Here is a 20,561-nt window from a genome sequence, read left to right as displayed (position 1 = left end):
CTGTAGGGATTGACATGATCTCTTTTTTCTAAACAAATGGAAAATGCCTGACGTAGCTTTTGTTGCTGTGAATGTAAACGCAGTAAGTGTACTGCCTGACATCCCTTCCTCCTTTTGACTGGGATAGCTGTTTTTCCTAACCGGAGGGAGGATGTAAAACTTGGCATGGAAACCAATAATCAAAGATCTGGTTAAAATTGCAGCTTAGGGATTTTTTTTTCTGTTTTTTTTTTTTTTTTTTTTTTTTTTTGGTGTGTTGTGTGAATTACCTGTTTATGTATGTGTTTTCTGTATTTTATTTTAAGATCTAAGTTTACTTTAGATCAAATTTTGAATTGATTTGCAGTACAAATCAGCAAACCTTTTAGGCATGAAATTGGTATTTATATTGACAGTATAGGAGGACACTGACTCTGCAGTACATTGTAATATGACTGACAGGTTACTTTCTCACAGCTGTCAAGAAGTACTTGTTCTGAAATGTTGTGGTTTGGAAGGAGTCTGTGACAGCAGTCATGTAGTCAATGTTACATGGTAGCTAGTTCTGTCTGTGTTTCCTAGGATGTTGAGTAAAAGCAGAGGTCTGAATTTCAGAAATGTCTAATGCTGTACAGCTTGCCTAGCTGCTCCCAAAATAGCTGATAGAAACTTACCCCAAATAGTTTTCATGCTAGAGCTAAGTTATCAGGAATAGTGTGAGTACTTGAGTGGTGCTTCTTATTTGTGTGTGCTGTACTGGGCTTTGGTCTGGAAAAAGTGCAGACCTAATTGTGTGGCTTTTCAAGTTGTTCCATGTGGAAATGTATTAATCAAAGATTTTTGTTTGTCTGCTTTAAGCTTTTGGTATTGGTTTAGTTGTTTGGGTTTTTTTCCTTATTTCCCTGTATTAGATGGTAAAACAAGGAGAGTATTTATTCCCAGGGCTTCTGTATGTTCTTGGCTTATATCCCTGTTTCTGAACATATGTGGAGTTCCTGCAAGAGGAAAATGCAGTTGAACTTGAAAGGGGAGAATAACACTGTCATTAAATAGAAACTTAACATTGGGTGAAAATGGAAAAAAGTAGTATAGCAGCAATGTTTTCTTAAGTCTTAAGGGATTAATTCAGCTGCTATGGCTATTATTTGTTGTTCTGGAAATCAGAAAATGGATTAATAAAACCTGAGTTGAACAAAAAGACAATTGTCTGTTGAAGGAACTTTAAGGAATTTAAGTGTAAGGAACTTGAAGGAATTGGTGGGCAATTTCTTCTTTAGTTTTCAGGTTGTGGCTGATAAAATCCTGCGTAAAACTCTTGGAATTGTACATCATGAGTACTGGAAGAGAAATGCTAAGGAAATAAATAGTAAATGTAATTTAATTATATTTCATCAATCAACAGTAAGAATAATCTATGTATTGCATAGAAGAAGCTGGAGGAGGCTTAGTAGCAAAATTAAAATCTGATGGAGCTTCATGTTGAAAGCTGAGTACAGAACAAATTTTGAAAATGTGTTTCACAATGCAACATTGTACATACTATGCACTGAACTAGGCAGGGATACTGGAGTTTCTTTAAAGCATTTCTGTATTTCAAGGTACTATTGTAATGCGTTTATACTAGAATTGAATTTAAATTTGCATTCACTGTGTCCTTTCTGGTCTCCTGGGTCCTCAGATCTCTATCTAATCAGATATTTTGAGATACACTGAACACCTTTTCTCTGAATTAAATTTGGAAAATACTTGTTTAAAAGCCATCATCTGTGGAGGCTTTTGGATCATTCTTCCCTGCACCACCACCCTCCCTTCCTAGTCCAAAGTACTTGTGTCTTTGGGAACAAATAGCGTCCTGTTTTGTTGGATTCGTGTGATTTGAAGACAGTCCAAAGAAACCAGAGCCTGGCTGTGTCACAAAAAACTCAAAGCATGTTTTGTTAGGATTTTTTGGCCTCTCAGAAAATACACTGTTTATTGCAGATCATTAGTGCCATGTTTTGTTGAGTTAGCTCTCCTGTATGCAAACCTTTACTGCATTATAACCGAGCTTATTTTGTGTTAAGAAACTGCTTCTGTTAGAGCTCCATGAACTGAAACATATGACCAAGAGGAGATGTGTTAATCCTTTAATTAGTCTAAATTGGTATCTTGCTTGCTGAACCCCATCAGTCTTAACTGACAAAATGGTCAGAAAGGTGCATTTTTCCAAGGGCAATCAAAAGGAGTAAGGTGAGGATTATTTCCATCCATGTGGATCTCCTTTATTTATTGTGTACCTCCTTAACAGATTCAGCTGCTCTCTCTTATCCCATATTCAGAAATGGGCAGTGTTCCTACTGTTCAGCTGTTCCAGGTGCTGCACTGTCAACTTAGGATTTCTGATTATTTCAGTAGATGAAGGAGAGTAGATGAGCTTCATGGTGTTAGTGGAAGAAAGGGGCCAGGACACAACCCTTCTGTTAGTGCTTTGTTGCAGTGTGTGGAAATGGACTAGGCTTTCTCCCACACTACAGGTGGGAAGTGCAGGTCTTTAACACAACAGCAGTAAGATGAGGAACTTTAAAGTCAAGTAAGTAATTCTGAGTTCACTTGAATTGCATGCCCTTTACTGTGAGAGTGCTTTAGGTGTTTTTATGGCGGCACTGCTTCCCAAAATGAGAACTGGGCAAAGCTAGCATCAAGCAAAACATAATTTTAAAATGTAACCTCCAAATTACAAAATGTTTTGCCCTCATGAAAGAAGTAACTATTATTTTTTCTGCTGTATTTTCCTTTTTTCAGAAATGGCTGTGTATCATTTGTTTTATTAGAACTAAAGTATACTGTGAGCTTAGACTAAGCTGTAGTAAGCACACTTCTGCCTGTGCATAGTTTGTGATGACATTTGTGATGTCTTCCATGACTGTTTGTGAAGACATTTGTGATGTCTTCCATGACTGTTGCTGCTTTTCCTTTTATGGAGGATCAAATCCCCCAATGTGATGAAAAGTCATGAAAATTTGAAATTATTGGGTGGAATAATGTAAGGATTTTGTTGGCAGAAACTACAGATCTCTGTCAGAAAAGGGCACCATGTTTGTCTAGGAATAAATTAACAAGAGTTCCACTTCAGTTTGCTTGATAGCTTGAGTAATACTGAAAATCAGGCTTGAATCGTAAGATTGCCAAGGTTAATAGACTAATTTTCATATTTTCTTATACTAAATGAAGATTTTACCAGTTTTTATTTTTAAAACAAATTTTAATAATGTGGAGTTAGGAAATAGGCAAGAATGCACAAGTGTAATGAATGCTCTTGATCTCATAAGGAAGGAATATGTAGCATTTATCCTGTTTTAGTGTATGTTTTCTAATAAGAGTTGCAGAGAATGTAAATAATCAGGTGTCACCTTCCAGGTACTACTCTGCTTTGTTTATGAATCTTCTCTATTATTGTCAGCTTTCCTTCTTGCATGAGGGTACCAATTGTGATTACTGGTTATAGTGTGTAAATAGCAGTGAAAATATCCTGGGAGTTAGTGACAGAGCAGGAAATTGCTCAAGGCATGGATCCTGCTTTGCATATAAACAAGAGGTCTCTGTTCAGCTGTTATCACTAAAGAGTTCTACAGTCAATCTTTCTCCTTGTCATATACACATGTGCAGCCAGCTGCCATGACAGAGTTACCTCTTCTCTTGTACTCCAGAGCAAGAAGGTACCAAGATTCACTGGTGTTCATTCAGTTTTGTTGAGCTGACATCCTCTGAAGGGCATATCTAGGTTTTTCTTACACTGCAGCATTAATATCAGGTGTTTTGTTTGAAAGCATTTAAAAATATGTCATGGCTCGTACTTGAGTCATCATTGAAGTAGCTCGAACAGCAGATTGCCGGCTATCTAATTTGAAAATGCGAAGATTAGGAGCCTCTGTGCATTTCTATGTTAAACTGGTGAACTGGATTGGTGAAGTCAGTTACGCAAATAGTAACACAGCAGACTTTTGATTATTCATAGCTCTTAATACTTCCCTTTCTCCTTGTGAAGTGATGGCTAGGATTGTGTTGAACCTGCTTGATTCACTTCCGGATTTGCCCCCTCTGTAGACAACTGCCAGGGGTATTTTTGAATGAGTATTCTGCTTTCTCTGTATAATACGCAACAGGACGAAAAGACCTTAATCAAAAACAACGAGGTATGCAATGGCCTGTGCTTTAGGTGATGTATGCTGATCACTGTGACAAGTTTAACACTTAGTGTATGAGTAATCTTTTTCCTGAATAGCAGATGGACCTAGCATTCTTTTTTCCCTTTTCAGCTACTAAAAAAGATGAGGAATCAGTTCATTAGAATGTGGCCATGTTTGTGTACAGCTTCTGTCAATCTGACTTCTCATTATTGCTCCAAGATTTTCACTAGTTTGAGTTTAAACTTTTTTAGGAACAAGAACATGTAATGAGTTCTTGTTGGGTAGAAACTATTTGTAGTGGAAGATTTAAGGAGGTTTTAGAAATGCAAGGTAGACAGACGCACTTGAATGTGGTTTCTGCATTGCCTCCTTCACTCTGCAGGGGCTGCACTGTTCTGTGTGTCCCAGGGTGAAGGGAAAGAATGAAGTACCAAAAAGTAGATTGTAATGGTTGTATTGGAGATTGGTTATTGTTACATCTGAATCACTCAATATTTTTCCTCTTGAAGAGTGCTTATACATATCAAAGAGCCTTGGCATTAATGGCTTTATTGGTAGAATTATACAGGCCAATGTAAGATAAGACCAGACTCTCTTGTGCTGAATGTATGCAAGTGGCAACTTAAAATATGAAGTCTGTCTTTGCAGAGTTGCTATTACTAGTAGGTTAGTTCTGCTTTCCCATTTTATCCTGTCTTATAGGTATATAGTCTGAGAAGGGCCAGCTTATTTCTGACCCGGTTGCATGGAAATCTTTAAAAAAATTAATCACTGAGTCATGACAGATGAACAATAATGCACAATAAGGCTTATACATATTTTGTTTCGAGATTTCCTCTCCAAATTTTACATAGGTAATATTAACACAGTTCATTTTTATTGAAATAAAATGAGTGGAGTTTGATAGCCGTAGGGAGAGCACATGTTCATCTATACTAAAGCACCATGTGGTAACATTTTCTTTTCACAAACATTTGACTAGTATAACTGTTTATATCAAACAGCAATTTATTAAAAATTTCCTGTACTGTATTTCATTGGACATGAGATATAGGTATAAATACCACAGAAGATCTAAGTAGTTGTATGAAAATGCTTCTGATTTACAAAAAAAGACAACAGCAATGCTTTGGACTGCTGTTAAATCAGTTTTTTTTGTCTGTTTCTCCTTTCTTTTGTCCCTTTCCCTTTCTTTTGTAGGTGCATTTTACCTGGTATTTGAATATATGGACCATGACTTGATGGGATTGCTGGAATCTGGTTTGGTTCATTTTAATGAAAATCATATTAAATCTTTTATGAGACAGCTGATGGAGGGCTTGGCCTATTGCCACAAGAAGAATTTTTTGCACAGAGATATCAAATGTTCAAATATTCTACTAAATAATAGGTATGGATATTACTTAAAAGTATGTAACAAAAATTGTATGTTAACATCATCTTTAAATTGTTATTTCAGTCTTCACAGTTCACCTGATTGGAGTCATGAGCAAAACTTATTTTCTAAATTGCCTTGTTTCTTTAAAACAGTTGCAAAACACTAATCCATCCAGTAATGTTCCTGCTTAACACTGGAGCCTGCAGCTGCATATCAAACTTAATCTATGTTAAAAAAGAAGATTGAATTTTAATCCTACTAAGTCAGCGTACGGGGGGAGAATTATCTGAGTTATATATTAAAACAGAATTGTAGCATGTAAGTGTTTGAAGTGTATTCTTTCTGCCATCTCATTTCAAGATCGCAGTTTGGCTAGGCTGGTCCTTCATGACAGTTCTGAGGTCCTCGTCATCATCAGTCAGGATAATGCTTTAAAAGAGTATTTGATTAGGCGTATTCAAACATGCCTTAACTTGCAGTTATTGCTATAATCTAAGGGGGAGAATAATTTGTTTCATACTACTTTAACACATGGTAATTACAAATCATATTAGTAAGTGTGGTGTTTTCAGTTTGCAGCAGCAGCAACAAATCAAAAGCCAGTGTGAGGATAGTGGATGACTTCATTACCAACTGTTGTGCATCATAACCTGGAGTACTGAATCCAGGGAGCAACATAAGAGCAAAGTTTATAATAGCAAAAAAGGGTATAATTAAGAAGAAAGAGTAGGTATTCAGCTTCTGGGATTTGTTGTCACAGGAAGTTTTCTGGGTAGTGTCAGGAATTTCAGAAAAAGATGAGACACATTCAAGGATAGAATTATTAACACATGCTGACGGGAATGGACAGGGATCCCTGTTTCAGCACCCTTAACACAGTGATTATGGGTAGTGGTTAAGTATGAAGAAGATGAGCCCCAAAGGGAATGGGTTCACATGTTCTTCCTAAAAATCTACTGCTGCTGTTGGAGATTAAATACTGGGCAAAATGGATCAAGGGTCTATTTTGATAGGCCTAGTTTTTTCCCAGCTTTCTCCAAATTAAATTTGCTATGTCTTCCTTTTTCCCTTAGAGTGAACTAACATTTGACTGGTTTCAACTCTGTATCCTACTGCAGCCTTGCCAGATTATGATACAGATTCTTAAACAGATGTACACGTTCCTCCCCATTACTCATTGTGCCCACTCACCTAATCTTACCTGCTGATCTCCAGGGTTAGTGTTTCTGTGTGCACCTTTGGGAACTCAGAAGCTGGGTGTAACCTGAAAGTGGAGAAGAGTGCCTTATGGTAGAGGAGAAGCTTGTTATTTTACTGCACTCTCCAATACAGGTTGCAGAGTTGGGTTTTTGCCCCCTAGGACAGTGTCTGAGCATCCTTGGGTTTTTCCACCAGCAGCAGAAAAACATGATAGTAGAGCTGAATGATTTTTTAAGCCAGTGTTTAAAAAATCCTATTACTAGTTGCAGCCTGAAGCCAAACATGTGGATTATGTATCTTTTACATAGGCAACTTCAATGAATTTTTGAGCAAATACAAATAATCTTCTACAAATACATTCTCAGAAATAAGCATGTAAATTTGAGGGGAGCATTTCTTTGTTTATGTGTGTTTTCCAAGAAATCAGAATAAAGGTCTGAGGAGAAAAGTGGATGGAAACAATAACCTGTATATTGTGTCACCACAAAATGATCATGTACATGCTGTTACCACAGAATCATCATGCTAGCAGCAAATCTTGCCGTAATTTGATAAAATACATAATATTTGAAAGTGATGGGAGTTATTAAAGTTGATAGAAAGTTTGCAGAAAAGAAAAACCACATATAACAGTCCAACACTCATTTCATGTGTTAGAGAAGCTTGCAGATAGCTTTCTGTTTGAATCATCCAGACTTTACAAGTAGTGGGAGTTTCTGGTCATAGAGCAGTGCCTTTTAGCTGTGGGAACTGCAAGAGCTCTGTATCTTCTACTCTTCCCCTCATATATGGAAATACTCAGGAATGGGTTAGGGGCTATGTCATTCAGCAAGTTGGCTGCTGATAAAAATAGAAGCCCTTATCTGGTCAGTCACCCTGATGTAAGGGCTATATTTAAAATGTACAAGTGCAGAACAGGACTTTGGCTTCCTAGAAGGAAGTATGACTGCTGATGTTTGTTAGCTGTACATGTACTCATGCTAGCAGTAAGGCCTGAAAAAATAGCAGTTTCTTCTCTCAGTTTTTTTTTCTGCAGAGTTACTGACTAGAATATTTTATGGGATAGACCTAAATTTTTACTAACATCCAATAATGTAAATGCCATTTGATAAGCATACCAAATTTTGCTTACTTGTCTTTGCTATTCAGTGAGTTAGCATACTATTTACTGGAGAGATGCAGAGATAGCAGAGCATTGCCTCTTCATTAATGTGGTTTGGTGAAGATCAGTTGCAGCTGTTGCAGTCTTAAACTTTACCTGATTTTGAGGGAAGAAAGCTTAACAGGATTAACCACTAAATAATTATTTGCTTTTTCCACCAGAGGGCAGATAAAGCTCGCCGATTTTGGGCTTGCTCGGTTGTACAACTCAGAAGAAAGGTAAGATACAATTACCCTGTGAAAAAGCATTCAGAAGTTTAATCTTTTTGCATAGCTATTATGAGGGACAGAAGACTGTTTTGTTTAGAGGAAATGTTACTGTACTGTAATACAAGTAATTGCTTAGGAAAGTGAAAGAAATACATGTCTTACATAGCATAAAACCACAGAAGTCTCTTTGTGCAAGTATATTGATTTTCCAGATGTTCTGGATAAATAATAGTAGAGAGTGGCCATATATTGATTGGAAATTAACTTACAGTCCTAAGTTTCTGGTCCTGTAAACCTGAGGTATATTTCTTCTGTTGGTATACCAAAGATGTTATTTAGGGAAAGCAAAATTTTTTTTTTTTTTTTTTTTTTGCTGGCACAAAGTATCATGCAGTTCCTATTCAATAAGCATTACTCTTGTGTAAGATTTAACTTTACATTTCAAGGGGTTCATTGTATTCTTTAGGCAGTCAGTGCTGTTGAATCTGCTGGAAACAGAGATAAAAGTTTAAATAAAAGTTATTCAGAAACTTCTTGTGACTTGTGCTTCTGTTGTTCTTGGCTTCATTATGCTCATACTCCAGGAAACAGGTGCACAGTTTTTTTATGATTAAGAACTTTAGTATTTATTTGTAATGTAGTATTTGTACTTTCCAAAATCCAGGCTGAATGTTCACTCCAGTAATATGTCCATGAGGTGGTTAGATACAGAGATGGTTGGATACCTGACATTACTTTGATTTCTGCATGTCTAATTTGAGAAATAATATCCATAATGTTAGCTTTATGGGTTTATTGTTTTCTACACAGCTCTTAGGTTGTTGATAAATGTGTTAGCAGCATTAGTTTCACTGAGCTATTGTCTCAGAACTCTTATTTCAGGAAAATATGCTTAAGTACAGTTAGGAAAACTGTTTAGTGTAATAGCAAAGTGAAATATTCTTAAGTGTCTGCTAGCTAATTATGTTTTGGTTTGGATGTACTTAATAATAAAAGGATGTTATCCTACCTTCTTGTTTTAACTTGCACCAAACTGGCCTAATGGGGCTTTTTCCTCTGGTTTACCATGTTTTGCTTGGGTTTTTTTAATGTCTGTTTTTAAATTAATTTAAATTTTCTTTGTAAAACTCACTGTTCATTAAGGATTAAAGGTTCAGTGTCCTTATAATGCCAATAACCAATTTTACTGTACATGAAACAGCAACGTTGTTATGCCATTTTGCATAAATGAAACCAAGCTTAAGATTTAATTAAGCTAGCTAACAGAATTGCCAGTTGAACATGGGAGAATAATTAGAATCTCAATAGACTTTTGGCAATTCTTTTGTCATTCATTTTCCTCTGACCTGCAGTAACAGATATAATTAATGTATATCAACAAGTGTATAATAGCTGCTGTTTTTAATTCATGTATTTTGCATTTGGTTTAGTGTTGTTTAGAATTTAATACTGTTTGAAAGGGTACAGAACTTAGTAGGGGCATAATGGGGAGGAAATAAAAATATAAGTAAATTCCCACTGGTTGTTGTAGTTGTGCTCCTTTAAATGTTATTCTGGTAGATTTAATGTGTTTGGAGTAGGAGGTATGACAGATTGCATGACAAGACAAGTGTTCAAATAAAAACCACCATATACTAATACATATGAGCAATGTATCTGTAGACATAGTCCATACCATGTAAACATTTCATAGGGAATGCTTGCTTCAGAGATAAAAATGATAAATGATGGAATTGTTTCCAAAAACGTGCTACCTTTTAAAAAGGAATTGGAGTTATGTGCCTTAATGAAAGAAAGACTCAGATGATTTTACAGAAGTGATACCTGTACTACTGAGAATGCTATAAGAGCTTGTTAGGCTTCATTCTAGGGTTGTTCATACTTAATGTTATTCTTTCTGTTTGGAGTTACCTTGTGTTAGTAACTGAAAAAAAAAGTTTCACCTAGTGAAAAACTGGAAAAAACGGAAAGAATTCTGGAATAACTTTTAAAGCACCATGGTTGAAACAAAACCAAAATCGAACATCTATTCTCTGCTTTCCATTTTGAACTGTTGATGCTGTAGTTCAGCCTGTGCACAAAAAAATGTGTGTCTGCATTAGTAGAAATCTTTGCTTTAGTGAGAGGATGGAAAGGTTTATTCACAGTGACCAAAATTTCCTGTTAGAGCTGTGGAGAATTAAAGATGTTGTAAAATATAGGAAGATACTAGAAGCATTCCAGGCTTTGGAATCAAAATTGGTGAATGATGAAGTTCCAGAAGAAGCGGTGATAAGCAATAAGTGCATGGAAGTTACTGGTTTTATCTAAGTGAGTCCTGCTCCTGAAATGACTAGCAATGTAATAAATATGCAGTATTGCTTTCTGAATAATAATGGAGGTACACTATTCATGTAGCATAAGGTGGCTGTGTGATTATTATTTAGATCTTCAATCTGACTGTTTGTAGTCTTCATCTGGCAATTGTGTTTGCTTTTGTGCAGTTACAGCTTTGCAGGACTAAAAAGAGTGTGGAAGATTGTACTGTTCTTAAACAGCATCACAGAAGTAAAGTCCTTAAGGTATTTTTTCAGAAGTGTGATCATACTAAAATGATAGTACTCTCTTTTTCCTCCTTCCAACAGCCGACCGTATACCAACAAAGTTATTACGTTATGGTATCGGCCTCCTGAACTTCTCCTTGGGGAAGAAAGATACACACCAGCTATCGATGTCTGGAGCTGTGGGTAAGAGTTTGGATAGAAGCCTAGCAAGGATAAAAACAAGCCAAAAATGAAGTTTCTATCATTCTGTACTGAAAGCCATAATGATCGAATTTTGCGAAACTGTTTTACAGCTGTATCCTGGGTGAACTTTTTACAAAAAAGCCAATATTTCAAGCAAATCAAGAACTTGCTCAACTGGAACTCATAAGGTAACTAGCAAGCACTGCCACGTAGGTGCCTCATAAACTGACAGGTTTCTTTTCTTAGTGTTAAAATCTGAGATAATCCACTGCAAATACTTGCAAGTGCTCAGTTACTGCCTCGAGTGAGATGTTAGAGGTTTTGAGGGGCATTTAATGCAAGTGACTTTGGCACAGACATGAAGGGTTTTTTGAGTGTTCTGTGTTCCTAGCAATGTACCCTTGACAAGTAAGATGGTTTTTTGTAGAGTACCTGGAGTTGCCTATTGCTGAAATTATAAAGAGAGAGTAATCAAAATGCCTGTAATTTTTAAGATGATGTTGCAACTTCCTTGCAGCAAATCAGAATGAGAACATGGACAATAATAAGGACAAGTGGGATTTGGGAGGAACAGGTATTTGGCATGCTGCTGGCCATGAGTTCTTGTTTCAAGCCTACCATGTACACATCTTAGCTTTATTATTTTTGTGGGAATATTTCTGTTCCTTTACAAACTACCAGACATTTGGTGGAGATAAAAATTCTGTTTCTTTCCTTGTTTTCAATAAATCATAGAATGATAAGTATTTCATTCAGTGGAATCAGAGCATCTTTTTCGTTCCCTTTATTCAGCAAGCAAAATCTGCTTTTGGCTCCGATATCATAATTGACTTTGTAAATGAGGAGAGATGCTCTTCCTAGAAAAGAGGGGAAAAGGGAGTGAGTCCTACAGAACTTAAAGAAAGTGAACAATAAATGGTCAAATTAACTTAGTAAAAAATATTACAAAGTTATATACTGAGATGTTTTTCAAATCAGATTGAACAGTAGCATGCTTCTGTGTAATGTGGTATTAGCTGGCCTGAAAAAAAATGAAGGTTTTAGGTGATGCAAAGCAGATCAGTGGTTGTTTTTGGTATAAGAAGAATTAAACTCATGAGTTTGGGAAATATTGGTTTTGAGCACTAGATGGCATTGAAGCACATGAGAATGAGTAATTCGAAGTTTTTCTTTGTGTTTAACCTCTGGTACAAAACTCAAACTTTGTCATGTCCTTCTGCTGGAAGCTTCTGTTTGTAGCTCATTTCCATCTTCACTGATGTGATGCATTTTTTGCTGTTTGAACATAATATATCAGTTTTATGAACATCTCTGCTATGATCATGTTGCAGTCAACAATTCTACATTTATATTTTCAAAATTTATCAAAGACAGAGCTGAAGTACATTTGATAGTAAGAGATTCATCATTTTAATTCTCCCTCCTGAAAATTACATACCCCAGCCAGTGTAAAGTCAGATTGGTTTGCATAGCACCTGGGGTCTCTTACACTAACCATTTAAATCTTAAGAAAAGGAGGGCTGATCTAGGGAAATGCATTTGCAAAATGTCCTTTTATGACTGTCTGCATGAGAATTTGAAACCTTGCATATATGGAAATACCTTAGTAGTTCTTCTGCTCAGAAGTGTGGTGTTGATCAACTTGTACTTAGCCATTGGAAAAAAAGGATGGAGATGGAATGTGGGGCATAATAGTATTGGCAGCTCCAAGATGAGGCTTGAGGCATAAAACTCATAACTGAAGTAAAAAATACAGAGGGTTTCTAGTGGTTGCTGCCTTTAGGACTTACTGAATTGTTTGTTTTTTTTCCTTTATGTCTTTAGCATTAAATAAATTCTCAGTGAAAACTGCTTTTTCAGCTATTTGGTAGATCTTTCTTCAGTGGCATTGGGAGCTAAGGACACAAAAGTTAGTCTAAATGTGGGCCATCCAGTTTTCTAGTCAGATACCTGGAGAACTCTTCAGATGTAATTGGCTACATTTTTGGAAACATTTGTGTAGAGGATGTTTGGGCTGGACTGAGGCAGAAACAGTAAGTTTAGTCAGTGTGGGGTGATCACCCTTTGTAGACAATTCACCATTATTTAATGGTGTTGGGCATTTGACAGTGGAGAAATTTTAGCTAAAAATAACCTGAACATGAAAATTGAAAATTATTTTGTTTTCACTGTACTTGCAAGAATAAAAATGACAGCTGTGCTCACTTGTGGTTTTGGATCTCATACCCTTTTTTCCTTTCTTTTTGGTACAGCCGAATTTGCGGAAGTCCTTGTCCAGCAGTGTGGCCTGATGTTATAAAATTAGCTTATTTCAACACAATGAAACCAAAGAAGCAGTATCGTCGAAAACTGAGAGAAGAGTTTGCTTTGTAAGGATGAAGAACTAGTTTAGTCAATTGTAATAGTTTTCCCAGAGACTTTATGAACTTCCGTATTTTCTGGAGAACGAGCATAGATCAAGTGTAAAGAAAAATGCCTTTAGGTTCTTGTCCTTCCCATGATTCCCACAGACCTTGTATTAACCCTTATTTAATAGGAGTGTCAAGAAGAGGAAAGAAGGCCCTAAAATTTCAGCCACCATGTCTGCTTTCATCTAAGGAAATATTTGTTTGGTACACCTGCTTGTTGCCCTGTCCAAAAAACAGCTCAGAGTACTTAATTGTTTTTTATTGGTAAAACTGGCTACAGCTAAGTATGTAGTCTGGCTAACATTAGTCTTTTGTGTCATAAACTCATTCAACACAGAGGAGTTACTTGAACCATGTGTTCTAAAGTATTACCATTGGACTAGTTTTGTGTATATATCACAAGTGAAAGGTATGGAAAACAGCTGTTAGCTTATTTTAAAGGGGTTGTTCCCCTCCTTCAGGTGCAGTGGATTTCAAGAGAAATGCGTCATCCTGGTCATACTAATGAGACTAATATCTTTGAAGCAATGGAATTATTGTCTATGAATCAAGCAAAAGTCTAGTGGTAAATTTCAAAATGTAAAAATATAGTCTTGGCTTTAAAATGTGGGGGTGGTTTTTTGTAAGTACAAGGTTTCAAGCAATGAAACAATGCAAGGCAAAGAAAGCTTGGGTTATATAATAGCACAGGTAGTAAAAGGCTAAGTTTATTTCTGCCTCTTACTATCAAGCTCAGGTTGTGGGTGTGTTTTGTTAGTATATAAGTTGCCTGAGGACTTCCTGATCAACTTGGAAGGGATATGTTCATTAAAAATTTTCACAGATATGTGTGATACAAAATAAAGATGTGATGCTTTCCTCTGTTTTGTACTTTTGTAGCATCCCACCAGCTGCATTAGATTTATTTGACTATATGCTTGCCCTGGATCCCAGCAAGCGCTGCACAGCTGAACAAGCTCTTCAGTGTGAGTTTCTGCGAGATGTGGAGCCATCTAAAATGCCTCCTCCAGAGTAAGTAATTTCGGCTGGTAATGCTACTGACCTTTAGGAAGTGTGAACATGCACCAATTTCAATAAGTTCATTATGGTTCAGTAAAGGAGATGGTGGCAGAAATGTTGACGTATACAGTTATTGAAAGGTGATTCTGTAGTAAAATGCTTGTGTAGCTAAGTGACTCATACAATAGTCACAGATAGATAGATAACAGAGTTGATTTGTCATTCCTAGAACTAGTTATTGAGTTACTACCTTTAAAGAAAATATTCTTCTATGAATGTTTCTAATATTTAAAAAGCATAATTTTCTTGTTATCTCAGTTTATCAGTCTACTTTTTCCAGGGATTTTGAGATCCTCCATGAATCTGAATTGCTGTCTTTGATGATAGAATGACAGTGGGTATAGAGTTCTGCGCAGGTACCTGACAGTTAAAGTGAAATACAATAAATTGTTTCATGAGGCAGATGAGAGCCTTGGTTTTACAGGCAAGAAAAGTGAAATTGTGCAGGGTTGTTCCTATCAGTTTCTCTAGAAGAAGTGTATTGCACTGTCCTGTAGGATTTTTGCAGTGACTTTGCAGTCATTTTAATCAGTACAAATCATATTGGAGCATGTCCTAAGGAAAACAATGAAAAAGTACTAGAGAATCTGCAGGTCTCATTCTTTCCTCAGTATAGCTGTCAGAACATAGAATCTGTGATATTGTTTGAGTAAACTGAACCTTCAAGGCAGCCTGTACTGACTTCTTTTTATCTAAGGGTTTTTTGATCTAAGGATTTTATTAAAATTCTTTCTAGACTTACCTGTTATATACAAGGTTGTTATACAAAATCACAGAATGGGTGAGGTGGGCAGGGATCACAGTGGGTCATCTGGTCCAGCTTCTGTCCTCAAGCAGGGTCATCCCAGAGCACATGGCACAGGATTGTGTCGAAATTGTTTTTAAGTATCTCTAGTGAGGAAGACTCCACAACCTCTCTGGGCAAACATTACTAATGTTCTGAAACATGAGCCAAAGATGTTTCATTGCCCGAATATAACTATATCACTCTGTGAAAATCAGAAATGAGCAGTCTCAAGCTGTTTGCTGAAGTTTCAAAACCACTTGTACAGCATGTTGCTTATATGCATTTTAAAGTAAGTGAATGGGAAGATAATCTTTTCTTCAGGGATGTGATAATGCATCCATTCTAGAAGCTGATATATGGAAATCCAAAACAAATTGGTCACTAGTGTCCTTTTAAAAATTAGGAGGAACCACACTTACTTCTGGCACACCACAGGAAAGTGTCGACTGTTCTCTTGAGAGACTGAAGTTCTGTTTTGGGAAGGAGCAGCTGTTCATCCAAAGAAAGTGACATGCTGATTGGAAGGACCATAGGATACTTCTCACAATGAGTTCTTGCTTCCCGTTGTTTTTCAGAAAATACTTGGCAGGTGGAGGGAGAGAATAAAGGAAATGGTTGACATAATTGCCTTTCCAGTGTCTCTTGTCATTTGTCAGCTAATTTTTCTATGTTTCTGGGTGACAGAACTGCTAAGACAGTTAATATGTAATAGGAAAACCTAAACCATTATTTTTACTGCCCATCTCAGTATTTCTGTGGGTCTTTGTGTTCCTCAGGAAATCAGAATTGAGATGCCTGCAAGGAGTTGTAATGGAAGGACAGAATTGGTGGCAGATACGTTTCTTAGGAGAATTTTGCCTCTACATTCATATGTCTTAAATAGGGTATCCCCTTGTTCTTCCGGTATCCCAGCTTTGGTAGTGTCAAGTGATACTTATTCATGCAACTTATTTCTGCAACTTTTTCCTTCTTCCCCCCCTACTTTCTTGGTTGCCTGAGCTGTACACTATAAATACTAGATAGCCATGTCTGTTACTGTGGACAAATATGTGACCTAATGACTCAGCAGTACTTTATAAGCAGACAGAAGGACCCTGAAAAAAATACTTTCATATTGATAACTTAGTTATTAGGTAGCATGCAAGTTGTATACTTCATAGCAACTGTCAGTGTTGATTTCGAAGTTTTGAGTTACACAAATAATTAGGAAAATAATTCTCATTTTAAGATACTTTTTCTCTCCTTTTCTGCCAGAAGAACATGTGCTTCTGAAAGAGGCACTCAGTAGAGTTTTCAGCCAGAAAAAGCAGGTCTGAGATTTTGCTGGCTTTTGAATGTTTCCTGATGTATTTCTGGGTTCCAGTAGGTTCACCTTTCAGAAGTTACATTATGTATAATTTAAGTATTTTTACCAGTATGATTTAAAAAAAAAATTAAAAATAGGAATAAAACTAATTATCTCAAATCATTCTTTACAGCCTTCCTTTGTGGCAGGATTGCCATGAGCTGTGGAGTAAGAAACGCAGAAGACAGAAGCAGATGGGCATGACTGATGAGTCTACAGCAGCTAAAGTCCCTAGGAAGGATCTGTCTCTAGGCATGGATGAGAGCAGAACCAACACCCCACAAGGCATGCAAACTTCTTCCCAACTCAAAACTCAGGGCAGCTCTAGTGTAGCACTTGGTCAGTAATATTTTCAGTTCTTATAATTACCTACTGCTTGGATTGCACCTCTAGAAATTTTAGATGTTATTTGCAGAGTATTGGCATCTCCTGGATTCTTGAGGGAGGAACAGTATTGTAAGTTTAATCTTTCTTTCAAAAGGTTTGCCTTTGCTTTTGGAAACGTAAGTGTTCCTTTCCAATTTTACTTAACTTTTCAGCCTGGTCAGAGCAACTAACTTGCTTGCTCTGTATTTTGAGGGGATTTTAGCTCTTGCTCATCTATGATTCTTTGGCAGTTCCACAAGTCAGTGGCTGTTCAAAGTTTCTCACAATCTCCATAGATAGGATGAGCTTTATTGGTATTGATAAACTGATCAGAAGGCAGAGTTTAGAACAATTGTAATTTTAAATGGAACGGATTGCATCTGCACGTTATGTTAGTCTTCAGGTTTTCAGGTTGTTGGGGCTAAATCAAGTTGTAAAAAAAACAAAGCAAAACAGAAAAACAAACAAAAAAAACCCCCAAACAACCCCCCCCCTCCCCAGAAGCTGGTATAACATGAAGTATCTACTACTGTGAATTGCACTGCCAGTAATTCTGAAACTTTAACAAAGTATCTTGCTTGAGACTAATTTTACAAATATAACAAAGTAATGGTTCCAGTATGGAGGGCATTTGAAATACTCAGCAGTTAAGTGATAGTCCTTATAAAATATGTAGAAATACAAATAGTAACAACACCAAATGGATACCTGTAAGTTAAATGTTAGACCATTTTTGATGGTGCAAAGTAAGCATAAATCCTATGGCACTGATAGAGGAATTCAGCTAAAAAACACAGTTTATGCATTCATAGCATCTGACAGTTGTATATACTAACCATCTTGAATCAAACCTTAATTTAACAGTAGAGCAGAGCTCCAAATATTCTGTGCAAAGATACATTGAAAGTAGTTATTTTGATAGTATTTTATTGCAATTTATTGCCTCTTGCACCATTCATCTGGTTTCTCACTGTAAACCAGCTGCAAGATTCTGCTAATCCATATGTTTAGGCTAAAGTTTTGACAGCATTTTCAAGAATGACTTTCTGTAACTTTTTTTCCCATCAGTGAAACTATATTAGAAGTTTAAAGAGTCCAAAGGATAGTTATCTTCTTTGTGCTTTTATAACATAACAGCCTGATGAGAGACTACTATTAGTCATTAATACTGACTATGCAAAAAACCCGAAGCAAACAGACAAGGAATCATTCAGACCTATATTGCTGTTTACCCATATGTGCACAGAAAAATATGTCTACATAGAAAAGAAGACAATTTAATTTTCAGTGGCACATAGAGGCGTTTCCTGTATGGAACAAAAACTTCTGGAAGCCATAATGCACCTTAGATAATATTATTAATAAGACACATTATATAGCTCCATGACCAAATACATGCTTTGGCCAAAACTCTGCATTTGTTTCTAAGCACCCCAAAAGGAGAGGTTAAAAAGACATTGCATCAATTGCTAGTGTTCTGATTCATGAGTGGGACCCCTGGTTATTGCATTTTGCAATTTAATGGGAACTGTTCAGAGCTCAATAATTTTGTTATGACAGATTTTCCAGAATACGGTTTCCTGTTAGAATGAACTTAAAGCTAACTAAAGAGTATGGAATAGGTAGATTAGTTTCCCTGTTTGGCATTTTTCTGATGAGTTTTCACTGAGAGTTTGAGAGAAATTTTTAATATTGAGTGTACCATCCTCAGATGTGACAAAATCTTCCGTTAATCACAACATCTGAGTGAGAGTCAGCATAAGGCATAAGAAATTTTGATTTATTTTTTTGTATCGCTGAATAGAAGATGGATTATATTCATATAGATACAAAGCAATTTTGAAGTCCCTGGATTCTACTTAAGTCAGTTCCAAGTGCTTGTATCGTGGTGCACATCCACAAGTAGAGTTGTGGGTTGTGGGTTTTGCAGCACTTTCCAGCCATGCTGTTCTTAAATCTTGCAAGGCAAATGCTTTATATTTTTGTTGGTTATGCGTGGCTTCTAATCTGCTATGAATTGATATATTGCTAAGATAGCACAAGGCAAGGATAGAAGAGGAATGAATGTGTTTTGCTGACCTGGGTTAAGAAAAATTCAGAGCTCAGCCAGCCTGCTCACACACTCATTTTCTAATTTTTTAACTGCTTTCTTCTCTGAATCATTGGCTCATAGGGCATGTTACAATCCATATTGCTTCACTTCTTTCAAAATAAATCACCAGAGTGAATATCAAAGTAGTTTTTCAGCTTCAAACACCCAAACTTCCTTATTCATATTCCCTGCATCATCATAATCTGCTCTTATTTGTGGTAAACTCCATTTAATTGAATTAACTGTATATTATCACATATTTCCTGCTACTGAGTAATTGACTTCTTCTCCCTCAAAGTCAGCATTGCCTTTTGCATTTATACTGTGAGCTCCTAGGCCATCTAGAGCCAGGCGTCTTGGGCAGGTGTTAAAACCCAGATGCTGAATTAGAATGGGCTGGAATATGACTGGAAATGGATTTTGAAGATCGCTACTTTTTAACAAAGGGTTGTGATATGTCAAAGATAGGAAATTCTGTGGGGATTGGAAGTCTTACAGCTGCCTAAAGCAGGTGGTCTTAAGCCCCAACTTAGTTATATTGTGGAAAATTGAGCTCTAGCTTGGTGTTTTTCCATCTGTCTAAGTGCGTGCGTGCACCTCATGGAAGTTGCTTTGGTTATGTTGGATCTTACTGTTCTGTTTCCTATAGAAACTCCCCAAAGATAGTTAATATGTAAAAGTGTTCCATTTCTGTGTTGTCCAAACCCATGCTTTGCCAGTTGTGTCAGCCATGCTACAGTTGTCTTCTTTTGAGTTTCTGAAATATGCCAATTCTAAATAATACTTAAAAACACCTTTTTTGTCTTTAGCAAAAACAAGCACTGGACAGCAGTTAAACCAGAATGAAGTGGCAATCCTGCTAAACCTGCTACAGTCTAAAACAAGTGTTAGTTTGGCACAGTTTGCCCAAGTATTGAATATTAAGGTAAACCCAGAGACTCAACAGCAACTAAATAAAATAAATCTTCCTGCTGGAATTTTGTCAGCAGGTGAAAAACAGTCAGAACAGCAGCAGCAGCCGCCGCCGCCTCCGCCACCACCTCCAGAGCTGGAGCTTCTAAAACAGCCGATGGTCACGCAGCCCCCTGTGCCACCTGCTCAGCTGGGTCAGCCTAAAGTGGAGACTGATGCTGCCCAGGCAGCTGTGCAGAGTGCATTTGCTGTTCTGTTGTCTCAGTTAATAAAGGCTCAGCAAACAAAACAAAAAGATTTTGTGTTGGAGGAGAAGGAAAATGGATCAGGAAATGAAATGTCATTACAACTCAGGCAGCCTCCAGAGCCTGCCACTCCTGTGTCTGTCAGCCGGGACGACGTGGAATCTCCAGCACCTGGCTACCCACATCTGATCAAGTCGTTATATATGTCTGCAGGTACTGAAGACCTTTATTGCTAACTAGCAAATACCTGGAGCACTGGAGATGTAATAGTTTGGGAGTAGAGAATTAACATGTTTGCCATATGTATCTGTGTGAGTATAGGAGATTAAATTGATTTGGTCACATTTTAAGTCTGGATCAGAGAATTTGTCTCTTAGTCTAACAGGTGTTGTGCAGACAGAGCAAGCAATAGCCAACCTAAGAGGTGCAAAAGTATTAGTGATGAAACATTGATTGTTATTCTGGGGGTTGGGGTTTTCTTAGTGGTGAGTGTGGTGGTGAAGACAGTCTTTTCTAGCAGATGCATA

At 36.9% G+C, this 20,561-nt stretch overlaps 1 protein-coding gene across 5 annotated transcripts in view; it reads left to right on the top strand.

The window, feature by feature from the left end:
* The window catches only part of CDK13 (cyclin dependent kinase 13), a 47,545-nt gene that overhangs the window by 21,067 nt on the left and 5,917 nt on the right, over window positions 1-20,561 (top strand). For 2 of the 5 annotated variants that reach the window (XM_053965106.1, XM_053965114.1), the window contains exons 6-13: window positions 5,346-5,535; window positions 8,047-8,103; window positions 10,719-10,820; window positions 10,931-11,008; window positions 13,073-13,189; window positions 14,108-14,239; window positions 16,553-16,758; window positions 19,867-20,247. In XM_053965106.1, coding sequence (XP_053821081.1) covers window positions 5,346-5,535; window positions 8,047-8,103; window positions 10,719-10,820; window positions 10,931-11,008; window positions 13,073-13,189; window positions 14,108-14,239; window positions 16,553-16,758; window positions 19,867-20,247 — 1,263 coding nt within the window. Of the gene's footprint in view, window positions 1-5,345; window positions 5,536-8,046; window positions 8,104-10,718; window positions 10,821-10,930; window positions 11,009-13,072; window positions 13,190-14,107; window positions 14,240-16,552; window positions 16,759-19,686; window positions 20,248-20,561 lie in introns of all 5 variants that reach the window. The other 3 variants (XM_053965079.1, XM_053965088.1, XM_053965097.1) reach the window with 2 other exon arrangements.

Source organism: Vidua chalybeata, chromosome 1 (assembly GCF_026979565.1).
Source record: "Vidua chalybeata isolate OUT-0048 chromosome 1, bVidCha1 merged haplotype, whole genome shotgun sequence".
In the NCBI taxonomy this organism is placed as follows: Eukaryota; Metazoa; Chordata; class Aves; order Passeriformes; family Viduidae; genus Vidua; species Vidua chalybeata.
This window is presented reverse-complemented; position numbering and strand designations above follow the sequence as displayed.